Raw genomic sequence first — 14,070 nt, 5'->3', positions numbered from 1 at the left:
AACCGAATCCAAACCTGACGAAAATAAAAAACATCTGTTACGATTAGGAGTTTCAATTGTTTCATTATTCACAGCAGCACTTAGATTTACGACTTTGTCGTCTTTACCGCCGATCACTATCTTTAATGGCTAGTACACATTGGTACTGATTCTGTGCACAACTAAATTTTAGAGCATTCGCATTCCTCTTCTTACTAATATAATATGAAAAGGACAGACACAGTTCGACAGTTTTAAGTTTAATTTAGAGCCGTCAAACCTCGTGTATTTAGCTATCTAACTAATGTAATGAATGCAGTGCATTTGGAATCATGTGCATCTGAAATCATCTAATCCCTAAATGTTTCATTCAAATTCAAAATTCATATTTCAATACTATAGTGTTAGTAATAGAACGGCTTATAGGAACTCTTTGATTTTCCGGGATTAAATGTTCCGGGGTCTCTTTCCTTCCCCGGGATGTAAGCTATGTACCAAATTTCATCAAAATCAGTTGAACTGTTGGGCCGTGAAAAGGTAGCAGATAGACAGACACACTTTCACATCCATCCATACTTCCATACTAATATTATAAATGCAAAAGTGTGTCTGTCTGTCTGTCTGTCTGTCTGACTGCTAGCGTTTCACGGCCCATCCGTTCGGCCGATTTTGACGAAATTTGTTACAGATATAGCCTGCATCCCGGGGAAGGACATAGGCTACTTTTATCCCGGAAAATCAAAGAGTTCCCACGGGATTTTTAAAAACCCAAATCACGCGAAGGAAGTCGCGGGCATCACCTAGTTTATAATATTAGTATGGATGGATATCACTTCTGGCGTAATGTGAATTGGCCATAATGCTGCTTAGTCACCCTGGTGCGACCTAGAGAATCATTATCTTTTAAACCTAGTTCAAGGCCGTGGCTGCAAAGGAATATGGACAGCTAAATTAAGAATTTCAACACATAAAAAAAATAAAAACCGACTTCGATACACAAACACTAAAAATTTAAAAATAATTTAATTTATTACCGAATATATTATGTATACACGAGTTAATATAGTTCCATAATAATACTTTTTGGTGCCGGTGCCAATTAGCTTTAGCTGCGCGAATCGTCTAGACTTCATATTTTTATGAGACTCCACAATGGCACCTCATTGGCACCGACCCCAAAAAATATTATCATGGAACTATATTAACTCTTGTATACATAATATATTCGGTAATAAATTAAATTATTTTTCAATTTTTAGTGTTTGTGTATCGAAGTCGGTTTTTACTTTTTTTGTAAAAAAAATTTATTTCACAATTTTTAGTGGCCCCATGGAATTATGCTATGACTGGTTAAAAATCTACTGTTTACTAAGCTATTACACTGATAGCGAGCAATTTACTCTTATCCGTTGAGGAGTTCCAGTATCTATCTTCGAAGATGTTCATCAGATCTTCACCAAATTTAAATGGGACCAACTTTGAAGTATACCCTTTCAAACAAAAAAAGAATTTTCAAAATCGGTCCAGGCGTCTTCGAGTAATCGGGGAACATACTTAAAAAAAAAAAAAAAAAAAAGATTCCGACGAATTGAGAACCTCCTCCTTTTTTGAAGTCGGTTAAAAATGTGGTTCTACCGATTTTATCTGGATTTAGGCCACATGCCAACTCATCATATATGTGCTTGTAGTCTAATTTATAGTAATATATACCTAGGCTAGGGCCATTGGGTTGCAGCACCAACCCGTGCTTTCGTGATTCCTTTCGTCAAAGGTTGCCTGGAAGAGATCGCTTTAGCGTCTCGACACACTATGATAAATAGTAACAGTAAAGTTCAGCATGTTTTGCTCACATAATTATTAATAATTGCATATCACAAAAAATGTGCTGCATGTTTGCTTGCCCTAGCTACACTAGTACCTAATGCCGTCAAGCGATTTACCGTGCGTTCCGGTACGATGCTACTAAGGGTTTAATAAAAGCTGCCAAGTTAATCCACTTCCAATTTAGACTGCATCATCACTTACCTCCAAGTAAGATCGCAGACAAGTCCTAACATAACTTGTAATGGAATAAAAAATACTAGTTTAGATTTAAGAAATTGCTTGCAATGCGTTATGGCTTACGAGTCGTAAGAATTAAAACCCGACACAGTCGCGCTTTTTGTCTGCTTAAGCCTGAAGCATCTCCTTTTAAGGCCCAATACACGGGTCTGCCCCCGAAATTCAAATTTAATTTGGTTTTTCACAATTTGTAAACTAATGCGACAACGTAGACTTATGGCATTCAAATTTCGCCCCTAGCAATATCCTCTTCACAGGTTTATATATAAAAATCTTTACTTGAAAGTGTCCAGTTTAAGAAATTAGTCAAAATAATGACTAATTTGTGAGTAGCTCACATCAAACTCATTATTTTGACTAATTTCTTAAACTGGACACTTTCAAGTAAAGATTTTTATATAAGCCTGTGAAGATGATACTGCTAGGAGCTCAATTTGAATGCCATAAGCCTACTTTGTCGTATTAGTTTACAAATTGCGAAAAACCAAATTAAATTTGAATTTCGCGGGCAGACCATGTCTTCCACCTTAACGTCGATCTAACACTCGATGTTTGTCGACAGGCATGAAAATGACCATGTCCACGTCCGCAACAATGAGCGCACGCGTGCACAGAAAGGTAATGCGCGCGCCGCATAAGCGCGCCCACCCGGGGAAGATGTTCCACGCCGGGAAGACGGTGCACCCCGGGAAGAATGCCCACCTCGGGAAATTCGGGAAACTGGGCCACTACACGAACACACACGCTGTCCGCCCGCCCGACGCCTGCGAGAACAGCAACGACAGCGGACTGGGCCCGGACCCCGTGCACAGGTAAGCTAACTCTTCATACTACTGAGATAGATAGAATAGATAGAAATGATAGGGTATTCTGGCTGATTGTACTTTTGAAATGATTTAGTGAACGTTTTCGGATCTTACTTTTCTGAATTTTTGTAGCGCTCTAAAACTTAAAAGCGCTTTTATAAAAAAAAAAAAAAAACTTTATTGCACACAAAAATATTACATAACATGACAAAAAACAAAGAAACTAAAACTAAAAAAAAAATTGTATGCAAAGGCGGCCTTGTTGCTCACAGCAATCTCTACCAGGCAACCTTTGGTGAAAGGAGAAACTAGGTGTGTTGGATAGTACTTACACACAACACACAGAGTTGCGTGTAAGTACTACACGCAACTCTGTGTGTCTGTAGTGTAAGTTACAGAGTTTCTACTTCGGTTATTTTCACTAATGATTTTAAGCTTATTTCGTGGCTAAACGACATGTTTTTATACTAGCTGATGCCCGCGACTTCGTACGCGTGGATTTAAGTTTTTAAAAATCCTGTAGGAACTCTTAAATTTTCCGGGATAAAAAGTAGCTTATGTCCTTCCCCGTGTTGCAAGCTACCTCTGTACCTACCAAATTTCGTCAAAATCGGTTGAACGGTTGAGCCGTGAAAAGCTAGCAGACAGACAGACAGAGAGACAAACATACTTTCGTATTTACAATATTAGTATGGATTAATATAGATGTTAAGGATAATATTAATTTTATTTACTAATGAACAGATCTCTGATAGTGACGATTCAAAAGAAGTTTTCATTCAGTAAATAAGTTACCATTTCCAAAAACAACATTAAAAGATCAAATAAAAGAAAATATAAAACAATCATGAAACTAAAATTGAACACAATAGGTATAATAAATATATAATAATGTATGATTAGATTATATAAATAAACATATTCACGTCATATAGGTATACCTATCCTAACAAGCATCGGAAGCTATGATGACAAGGAAAAGAACATGGCTACCTACTTAATATTATGTAGTTTATTTGAGATAATGATGACCCCAAGAAACAATAAGGAAACTACACTAATATTAAGTAGGTAGGTACATTTAATGAAGAAAAACGACGTGCGACGTGATTGAAGGACAAACCAACATACAAACACACTTTCGCATTTATAATAAGGGTACTGATGTTGCCATAACATAAAAATATTGATTAAATCAAGATTGATGTCTAATAGAATAGAATAGAATAGAATGTTTTTTTTATTCATGTAAACTTTTTACAAGTGCTTATGAATAGTCAGGTAGTTTTAATTTACCACTTGTTCGGAATGCCGTTCCTACCGAGAAGAACCAGCAAGAAAGTCGGCGGTTGCTCTTTTTAATTATTCAATTTACAATGTTATTATACCGTACTATACAAGCCATTGCAGCCCCGTGCATTGCTGGAGCGAGTCAAATCCAAGCTTTTTTATCGTTTACATAGTCTGCGACTGTATAATATGCTTTTTTTAGGAGCATACTTTTAACACATTTTTTAAACTTGTTTAAAGGCAAGTCTAAAATTGCTTGTGGAATTTTATTATAAAATATTACACTCATTCCCACAAATGACTTTCCCACCTTCCAGAGGCGGAGCGCAGGAGTAGCTAGCTTATTTTTGTTTCTAGTTTGCCTATCATGGAGATCACAGATTTTTTTGTAACTGTGAATGTTTTGTCGTACAAAAATTATATTATTGTAAATAGGTATATTGGGAATTCCTTAAATATCTCTCGTAGGGAATCGCGCGGAACATCGATGGAACATGAAATCAAAATTTTGACATAGAAATGTAAATACCAACACCACATACGGAAGTAGCTGATATACTTATTGAAGACGATGAACTAACCAGCCTAACAAACTACAAACCGACTGAACTCATAATAGATAATTGCTAATATAAACACATTACATCACTGATATGAACCACATTAGTACCTAACTCGCACATTTAGGCTATTGGCACCATTACCATTTGTTTGATGTTGTTATCGGTCGCAAAGATTGCAATTCAAATGTTAATAGTATAGGAAACACCTAAATAAAACTACAAATACTAATTAAATACACTGTATTAATTCAATATGACACTTATATTTCTTTTTTCTATTGCCATCCATGGGTATAGTTTATTTCGGGGACCCTGAGATACAGGTTTTGCAAACTTACTTCAGGGTCCCTGGCACAATTTTAAAAAGACCTTTAAAAACAAATTAGTAGATTATTAACCAAGGGGATAAAGCAGTGTCTTCTGTCGCGGGTGGCGATTTAAATCGCGAGTGTAGCGAGGGATTTAAGTTCACCCAAGACTAAGACAGCTTTATCACCGAGGTAAATACTCTACTTTTCGTACCATTTGCGAAAAAATTAACACAATAATAATATGAGATAAGCATTTATTAAACGTATTTTTAGAACATTAACTTATTTATAAAAATAAATTAAAATAAACTTAACGTTTATGTATTTGAAGAACTAGACTAATATTTTTTTGTCGGAAAAGCAAAGGCATCAATCTCATACGGCCTTGTCGGTTTTCGTAATTTTATTTAATAATCATAACTGCATAATAAATGCGTATTTCTTTTTCATAAAGATGTATTTTTTTTAAAAACCTAAATCCACGCGTACGTAGTCGCTGGCATCAGGTAGTCGTTGATAAAAAGGAAAAGATTTTCTTTTAATATACCTGTGTAGAGACCAACAGGTACATACTAGGGTCATTCGATAAGTAAAGAGACAAATGGCTATAGCTCAAAAACGGTTTAAATTGTTCTGAATGACATTGTGAACAGTTTCAACACTTAGTTGAACTTCCTCAGCTATCATTTCAACAGTAATTCTTCTGTTATCACTAATAACTCCGTCAATCCTCGATTCCAACGAGGGCTTGTTCGGCCACTTTTAAACCGTACCCACTTGTAAAAATTCGCACGGTTCATACAACTTTTACCGTACAGTATCAACATTCTAGAAAAAAATTCACACATTGTTTTTACACCTTCTGCGACTAAAAATCTAATGACTGAGCGCTGCTCTTCTAAGTTGCAATCATTGAATAGTTATAAAATTATAGAATTTGTCTCTTTACTTTACTTACCTACTATATCAGATCTTTATGAATGCCTTCAAGACAAACGCAAGTCAATATTGATCGACTTAAATGCGGAAGTCACCAACCAATGGGAACGTGTGAAAAAGTTCACGTGGTGAATACGCATTGTGTAATCGCAAATGTTAACAAACATCTGTGACAATTATGTTAACACGAGTTTGATATGCTTGACAATTGAGATAGATACTTAAAACTACATAAGTAAATATTTTATTATCAATGGTTAACAAATAAACTATTAATAAACTTAAATCTAAAAAAAAACAACATTAAATTAAAACTAAATAAATTAAATTAAATCTAAAACCTCGTCGAGACCACCGCAGCGAGGCATTGTACCCAAGATGCTGGCAGCATTACCCCTTTGGATGGCCAAACTAATTCTTTGACCAAGGTAGCTGCCAGCTCTCGGGTCCCCGGTTGACTCGATAACTCTTTTCGCAATTTCTTCAAAAAGCGCTCGAGCCCCCGGGCCCCACGGCCCCAAGGTCTCCACGCCAAAAGGCACGAATACGAAGCTCCCATCGAGGTTTTCATAAGTAAATTGGAGTTTTACCAAGTGCGGATCCACCGTTGTGTGCACGATGGGCAAGCCCACAACCCTAATAGACTTGTGACGTGCACTTTCTCTGTCTATCGTGTTTGGTGTTGGCCCCACGGCTTTGTCCACTTTGAAACTGTACAAAATCTTGGTGAAAGCGTATATATTTTGCAAACATCTCCTTTATAGAAATGAATTATATCGATCATGAGCGAATTCATATTCCGGCGCGCGACGCTGTATCTCGCGACAGGCTTGCCATAGGCGTAAATCTTGCGATCATTGCTGTCAAACGTCCGGCTAGAGAGAGACAGCAATAGACACAAAGCAAAATAAGAAGAAGAAGAAGAGAGACAGCAAACGAACTAGCGGATTGCTACTGCTGTCGCGTTGCTGTTGCTACTGCAAAATTTTACGTAGTCATCCCGTTCGCATGTGGGCGATTTTCGGGTGGCTTTGCCCACAACCTTTTTTGAGGGCTGGATCCGTGCCTGAGTTTTACTTAAACTTGAATAAGGAGATATAACAGCTACAAAATTAGAAATGAAGACTGGCTGATGTGGGGTCAGTAATGAGTTTCAATAGCTCAACCGGTTTAGGAGTGGACTGAAAACCGAAAGGTCGACGGTTCAAACCCCGCCCGTTGCACTATTGTCGTACCTACTCCTAGCACAAGCTTGACGCTTAATTGGAGAGGAAAGGGGAATATTAGTCATTTATAAAAAAAATTGGCTAATCTTTCTATAAAAATAAATAAATATATGGTTTAGTGATAATTCGAGTTCTGCGACGTTCAGAATCCGAATGGGCATCTATTCTACAGAGTAGAGTAAATAAATTACAATTATAACAAGGTGTATCTATTCATCGCGGTGCGCAAGTTCCGAGGTTTCCTATAAAAAGCCGTTCAGTGTCTAGTTCACAAGGGACGAGATTCGCATCTTGGCGGCACATGGCGCGTGGTACCGACGCACGTGCTAATTCCTATTTTTGGCACGTACTGTCTGTGAATCACTTCGCTACTGTTCGTCACTACAGATGCAATCTCCATAGTCTATATACAATCTGTTGTGGTGATAGAAACTGTTAACATTGAATAATTTTTACTACAACCGTTGTTTACAGTGGGACAAGGCTCTCTTGGCACTTGAATGACATTGACAGGGGGGCGCTGTTGGAGAGCAAAGGCTTAGAATATTCAAACAAGAACAACTCAAAGAATAACTCAAAATAGAAAAAGAAAATTATTATATATTGAAGGTAGAATTCAAAGAAGAACTTGACGGCAACGTTAGTTCCGATTTTCGCCACGCGCCAAGATAGCCTTTTCGCACTGTATATGTTTTGTTTGTTATTTTCCTTGTTTATCTTCTTATATTATACCTACTAGTTTATTCCCGAGACTTCGTCCGCGTACGTCATAATACCTATCTGCTGCCATTTCAGCTCGGTCCGTCCAGTAGTATGAGCAGCGTGACTGACTGACTGATCTATTAGATCAGATAGATCAGTCAGTCAGTCAGTAACCTTTTCCTTTTATATATTTATAAGATAATCAGATATGTACCTACCTACTATCGGCGCGTTATTACGACAGTGTGGCTAATTCCGTTGTGCACAATCTCTAAACTAATCTAAAATGGCACGTCTAAATCTATCTATCCTTTATCCTTTTCATAATGTTGCTTGCGGTAAAGGATAGCACTAGATTTAGACCTGTTAATATAGTTTAGTTTAGAGATTGTGTACAAGAGAATCGGCCCCAGTGTCTAGTATGTTGGTCGAGAGACACCTACCACTTTGTTTTACGATAGAGGTACTGGGCCATGGTACGAAACAGAAGGAAAGTGTGGAAGAGGAAGGCCAAGGAAATATTTGAAAAGAAAAATAAAAGAAGAGCACACTAAAGGAAGACAAAGCAACTCTTTTAAATCATCAAATCATAAAAAGTAAAGTTCTGACTATCTGACTGACTCATCAATCACAGGCCCAAATCTTTGGGTCCAGAAATCTGAAACTTTGCACAGAGTTTTCATTTATAATGTGGACAAGAGATAAGGCCGGAATTTTCGAAATTCCAGGATAGGGAATAGAGATTTACATTTTTAAATGCTTTAGGTTCACAGATCCTACAGATATAAAACTAATGTGGCGCCTAGGCCTATAGTCCCTCTCACTCAAGCAGAGGTACTTGCTTGTGAAATGTTAATCGTCTATTGTACCGTAGCCCACTATTGCACAAAAGGAAAAATTGTACTCAATTTTCAAAACAAAACAATTATTTCTTTAAAATATTTGAGTCAACATAACCTCACTTCACGTTGTTTGTCAAGATCTCACCCACTCCAGAACACGTCTGCCCCAGCGGCCATCGGTTCTGTGGCAGACGTGTTCATAATAATATCTTACTTTTATTCATCTCTCTCAAATAGTCTAGTTTCAACCGCTTCCTAGTGCTCTATTTATACACACGCCGAGTTAAATATACACGCATGTGACCTTCGTGCTACAGATATCATTCAAAAATTATCTACGCTCTCCCGATAAGAGAACTAGTGCAATTTATAATGTATACATGTTTCAGTATTATAAGATTTGCGATTAAGGACCTATATAGTCGTACTAACATTGCCACACATGACAGTTTGTTTAATTTAATTTATTTATTTTGCGGAAACAAACAGTAACAATTACATAGAAACAAATAAAACAAAACAAACAGTGCCAGTTACAACCGCCGAGTTTCTTGCTGGTTCTTCTCGGTAGGAACGGCATTCCGACCCAGTGGTAAATTAAAACTACCCGACTATTCAAAAGCACTTGTAAAAAGTTTACTTGAATAAAACATTTATTCTATTCTATTCTATTCTATTCATAAATAGTTAGTACATATATAAAATACTAAACCTAAACAGTCTCCAATGCAAAATTAATACCTATTATAAAATTATGTCTACAACTAAACAATTGGGTATAGCACGCGCATGAAAACTAGGTAGGTAACAACTTATGAAACAAAACCGGCCAAGTGCGAGTCAGGCTCGCGCAATGAGGGTTGCGTGCTACAGTTGTATTTTTTCGTCATTTTGCACGATAATTCAAAAACTATGATGCATAAAAATCTGTTTTAGAATGTACAGGTACCTTTCATATATGATACTCCACTTGATATAGTTATCTTAATTTGAAAATTGAAAATACGACCACAATTTAATTTTTTTTTGTGACGTAACTATAAATTCACGGTTTTCAGATTTTTTCCCCGAATGTCAGCCTACCTACCGACCTACCAAATTTTATGATTCTAGGTCAACGGGAAGTACCCTGTAGGTTTCTTGACAGACCGAAAAACAAACCAAAATCGACTAAAGTATATACTAACTAGGCAGTTTTTGATATGACATCCTTAATTGCTAATTTATATTTTATGGAGAGAGAGATGTTCCGGCGCTTCTTTTGCTTGAAGCGCGTTGGGCTTATGCTCAGGTGGAGGAGGCACCGGAATAACCAGCTCTTAGGTGTGGCACAGTTTGGTAAATAAACGTCTTTTCTTTCTTTTCTTCTTCTTTCTTTACTACTGACCCCGCCCCGGCTTCGCCCAGGTAGCTTATTACAATTTTCGTAGCGATCTCTAATTTTTGAAAATAAAATATAGCCTACTTACTAGCTGACCCGGCGAACTTCGTACCGCCTAACAGTCGATTCTTTAATTTTCTATTTTTTTTAATTTCTCTCCGTAAGAACCATACTTCAAGGAATATTAAAAAAAAGGAATTAGCGCAATCGGTTCAGCTGTTCTCGAGATTTGCGTTCAGTAGCACATGAAGGTTTTTCCGAGAGATTTAATCTAAAAAGCTAATGACAAAACAAATTATTTAATTAGAGCGCGATTAAATCTAATTATCCAGCTCACGATCTAAACACCGAAGGTATTTAATAATTAATCGTTCCGAGTCTCAGAGAGAGAGAGAGAGAGAGAGAGAGAGAGAGACTGACTTTCAAACGTACGAATACCCGTATTTATACAAAATTCGAGATTCATGCCTCCTAGCAACAGATCGTCTGATATTGAATGAGTTAAATATACTAAGTATACGTTCATTAAATAAATTAAGAATCTTGTATCATTTCTAACAATAAAAACCAATTTTTAAAAATAACGATCATCATGATAATTTTTCAAAATCATGATGATAATTTTTATTATTCTTGTCTGTTCTATTTCTGTTTTTAACTCCCGACCCAAAAAGAGGGGTGCTATTTTGACGTATGTATCTGTTTGTGGCATCGTAGCTTCTAAACTAATGAAACGATTTTGACTTAGTTTTTTTGTTCAAAGAGCTTCATTGTAATATGGGCCTTTGAAAGTAGTTTCAATAACTGCAAAGTGTCGCTACTAGATGGCATTAAACAGTCGCTTCAGTACTGAGAGAACATATTACGTATCACAAATTTCGTCACTGGCGGTAAGCGAAACCGTGGCCGAGTTGGTCAAGGCATCGGGCGCGAACCCAGAAGATGCAGGTTCGATTCCTGCCGGTTACGCAATTTTTGATATGTATTAAAAATTATTCAAGTAACGAACTCTCGAGCTCATTTAAATTGTTTGTAACCGTAGTTTATTAGGGCAGCCCCACAAGGCAGGTTTAAAATGATATTTAGATTATAAATTAGTTTACTCAATAAAAAATTTTTACAAAAAAAATAAAAACCGACTTCGTTACATAAACACTAAAAATTGAAAAATAATTTAATTTATTACCGAATATATTATGTATACAAGAGTTAATATAGTTCCATAATAATACTTTTTGGTGCCGGTGCCAATTAGCTTTAGCTGCGCGAATCGTCTAGACTTCATATTTTTATGGGACTCCACAATGGCACCTCATTGGCACCGACCCCAAAAAATATTATTATGGAACTATATTAACTCTTGTATACATAATATAATCGGTAATAAATTAAATTATTTTTCAATTTTTAGTGTTTATGTAACGAAGTCGGTTTTTATTTTTTTTGTAAAAATTTTTTATTTCACAATTTTTAGTGGCCCCATGGAATTATGCTATGACTGGTTAAAAATCTACTGTTTACTAAGCTATTACACTGATCGCGAGCAATTTACTCTTATCCGTTGAGGAGTTCCAGTATCTATCTTCGAAGATGTTCATCAGATCTTCACCAAATTGAAATGGGACCAACTTTGAAGTATACCCTTTCAAACAAAAAAAGAATTTTCAAAATCGGTCCAGGCGTTTTTGAGTAATCGAGGAACATACATAAAAAAAAAAAAAATAAAAAAAAAAAAAAAAAAAAAAAAATTCCGACGAATTGAGAACCTCCTCCTTTTTTTGAAGTCGGTTAAAAATACCGCATTTGATGCGGGCAAATGTGACTGCGGAGACGACGCGATAAACGAGTTCCACTTATAGGGTAATTATCACGTTAGCACTTGCGTCATTGCATTTGGATCTCTTCATTGAGGACTGAGGTTGAACGTTCGCGCTGAATATTTACTTAACAGAGGACTCCCCGTCACTCACTCCATACAAACTCAATAGGGTATTTTACACCAAGCGAGAAAAATTCTAAAAGTGTGTAAACAATATAGAATTAGCAATAAGCAATCGAAAAATGTTAATTTCAGTTTATAAAATTATATAATGAATTTTATAATTCATTTTAAAGATTTCGCTTTTTTTATCTGTTGTACAAATATCCAAAACACATGATATCGTAGCCGTGTGACGTCACATGGATTGAAATTGTAATGTATCCCGCACCGGGTTAGCGCAGAGGTTGTGCGGGTGTGCAGGGCGTCCCCACCCCGATTGCCATCTCGAACTGTCGCGTACTGTACTATATGTACGTTTGGTTAGAGGGCACTACAATTAATTAACCTCTCTTTAAATATTATGACGATTTGCATTTGAATGCACTGATTCGTTTTATTTTAATGTTTGATTTTTACTTTCTCACATTTACGACTATGCCAACAGCAATTCTCAACTTTCGACCACTTTCAAAAAATAGAAATTCATCATAGTAGGTATACCATGTTCACGCACAAAACGCGCGCCCAAGAGCGGTTGGTTCTGCGTTTTGTCCACGAATTTCAAATTTAAACAATTTGATCTTTGAATGTAACGCAACAATGACCGATCTTTTTCAGGGGAAAAATATTATAGCCATAAAAATGTATTCTATGTCCTAGGTAATGATACAAATTCATGCATTTTTCCATTCATCCCAAAAGTTGACATTCCAATAATATACCTACATGTATGACAATTTGATTTCAAGCGATAGTTTTAGAAGTCCTTTTATGTAGTTTTTTAGTACTTAGCATTGAGGTTTAAATTGGAACGTGCTTGCCAAAAATATGCCAAAATACATTATTTGCCTTGAACGTACTTTTGCAGTATTCTAATTAATTATACGTACCAGGAAACACTGATGTCCAAAGGGTGATTTTATTTGTGATTAATATCAAAAATACGAGTAAATGATGCATTTTCCCATATTCTTCCCAGAAGGGGGGAAATCTGACCAGAGTGTCGCGTGTGCGCAGATTACCCGAGGCAACCGACGACTGGGAAGCGCCGGACTCAAAGCGGCGGCGCGAAGCCGACGCGGGCGTCAAACTTGAGTGCGACGACGCCAACGACGCTTATGCGTTCGCACCGCCCGCCGCTCCGCCCGCCGCGCCCGCGCCCGCTCCGCTTGACGCTGCGTCCGCCACGCTACCCATTCCCGCGTACGTTTTTTCCACATTTTTTTTCAAAATTTCCAACTTCTTGTATTCAAATTTTAAACTGATTCTAGTGAACCAAAACTATGCAAATTTTAAGTTCAGTCAGACTCTTTCTATCCCCTTCTGGACCCTAAGTGTGAATTTTCAAGTCTCCAACGTAACATCAAATGAAAGTTTATTTTATTGCCAATCCAACCATACACTGGTACTGATTCTGAGCACAACCTAATTTTAGAGTATTCGCATCCTCTTCTTACTAATTTAATATGAAAAGGACAGACGCAGTTTGACAGTTTTAAATTTAATTTTTAGATGGTAAAACCCGTGATTTTAGCGCACAGTCGCGACCCTACTGTTTAAATTTGTAGCGTGCACTAAAATTTAGAGTCTTTAAATGTAAAGTTTATGTTCTGTCCCTTTTTAGCATTGTAAAAAGAAAAGGATGCAGATACTCTAAATTTAGTTTAGAGAAAGACAACGGAATAGGTGCCCTATCTATCATATTATATTCTCTATCACGATTAAATAACAGATGAGGGTAGATATTTCTAATAACGGATCTTAGAGTATAATGCTAACTTTGGTGATCGAGTTTTCATGATTGACAGGAATAGAAGTCTAAAACCATCTGTCCTTTTCTTCTGGAGTTGGAAAGAAAGAGCTGCACTGAATTTAAATTTGGTTGAGTTCTGTTTCCCCCGAATCGGGGCTAATTGGCTAATAAATATAAAAATTGTGTCTCCAAATCTTTCCGAGCGGGAATATTGCGGACGCAACGTCTTTATTTTA

General features: G+C 36.8%; 2 protein-coding genes across 5 annotated transcripts in view; both read left to right on the top strand.

Annotated features, from left to right (window-relative positions):
* Zir (dedicator of cytokinesis) overlaps positions 1-14,070 on the top strand; it is a 375,809-nt gene that overhangs the window by 160,304 nt on the left and 201,435 nt on the right. The window lies entirely within an intron of this gene.
* The window catches only part of LOC117982606 (uncharacterized), a 141,536-nt gene that overhangs the window by 101,453 nt on the left and 26,013 nt on the right, over positions 1-14,070 (top strand). For 2 of the 3 annotated variants that reach the window (XM_034969004.2, XM_034969079.2), the window contains exons 2-3: positions 2,603-2,852; positions 13,099-13,284. In XM_034969004.2, coding sequence (XP_034824895.1) covers positions 2,603-2,852; positions 13,099-13,284 — 436 coding nt within the window. The remainder of the gene's footprint in view (positions 1-2,602; positions 2,853-13,098; positions 13,285-14,070) is intronic. The other variant, XM_069500551.1, reaches the window with a different exon arrangement.

The sequence above is a fragment of the Maniola hyperantus genome, chromosome 1, assembly GCF_902806685.2.
Source record: "Maniola hyperantus chromosome 1, iAphHyp1.2, whole genome shotgun sequence".
NCBI classification, from domain to species: Eukaryota; Metazoa; Arthropoda; class Insecta; order Lepidoptera; family Nymphalidae; genus Maniola; species Maniola hyperantus.
This window is presented reverse-complemented; position numbering and strand designations above follow the sequence as displayed.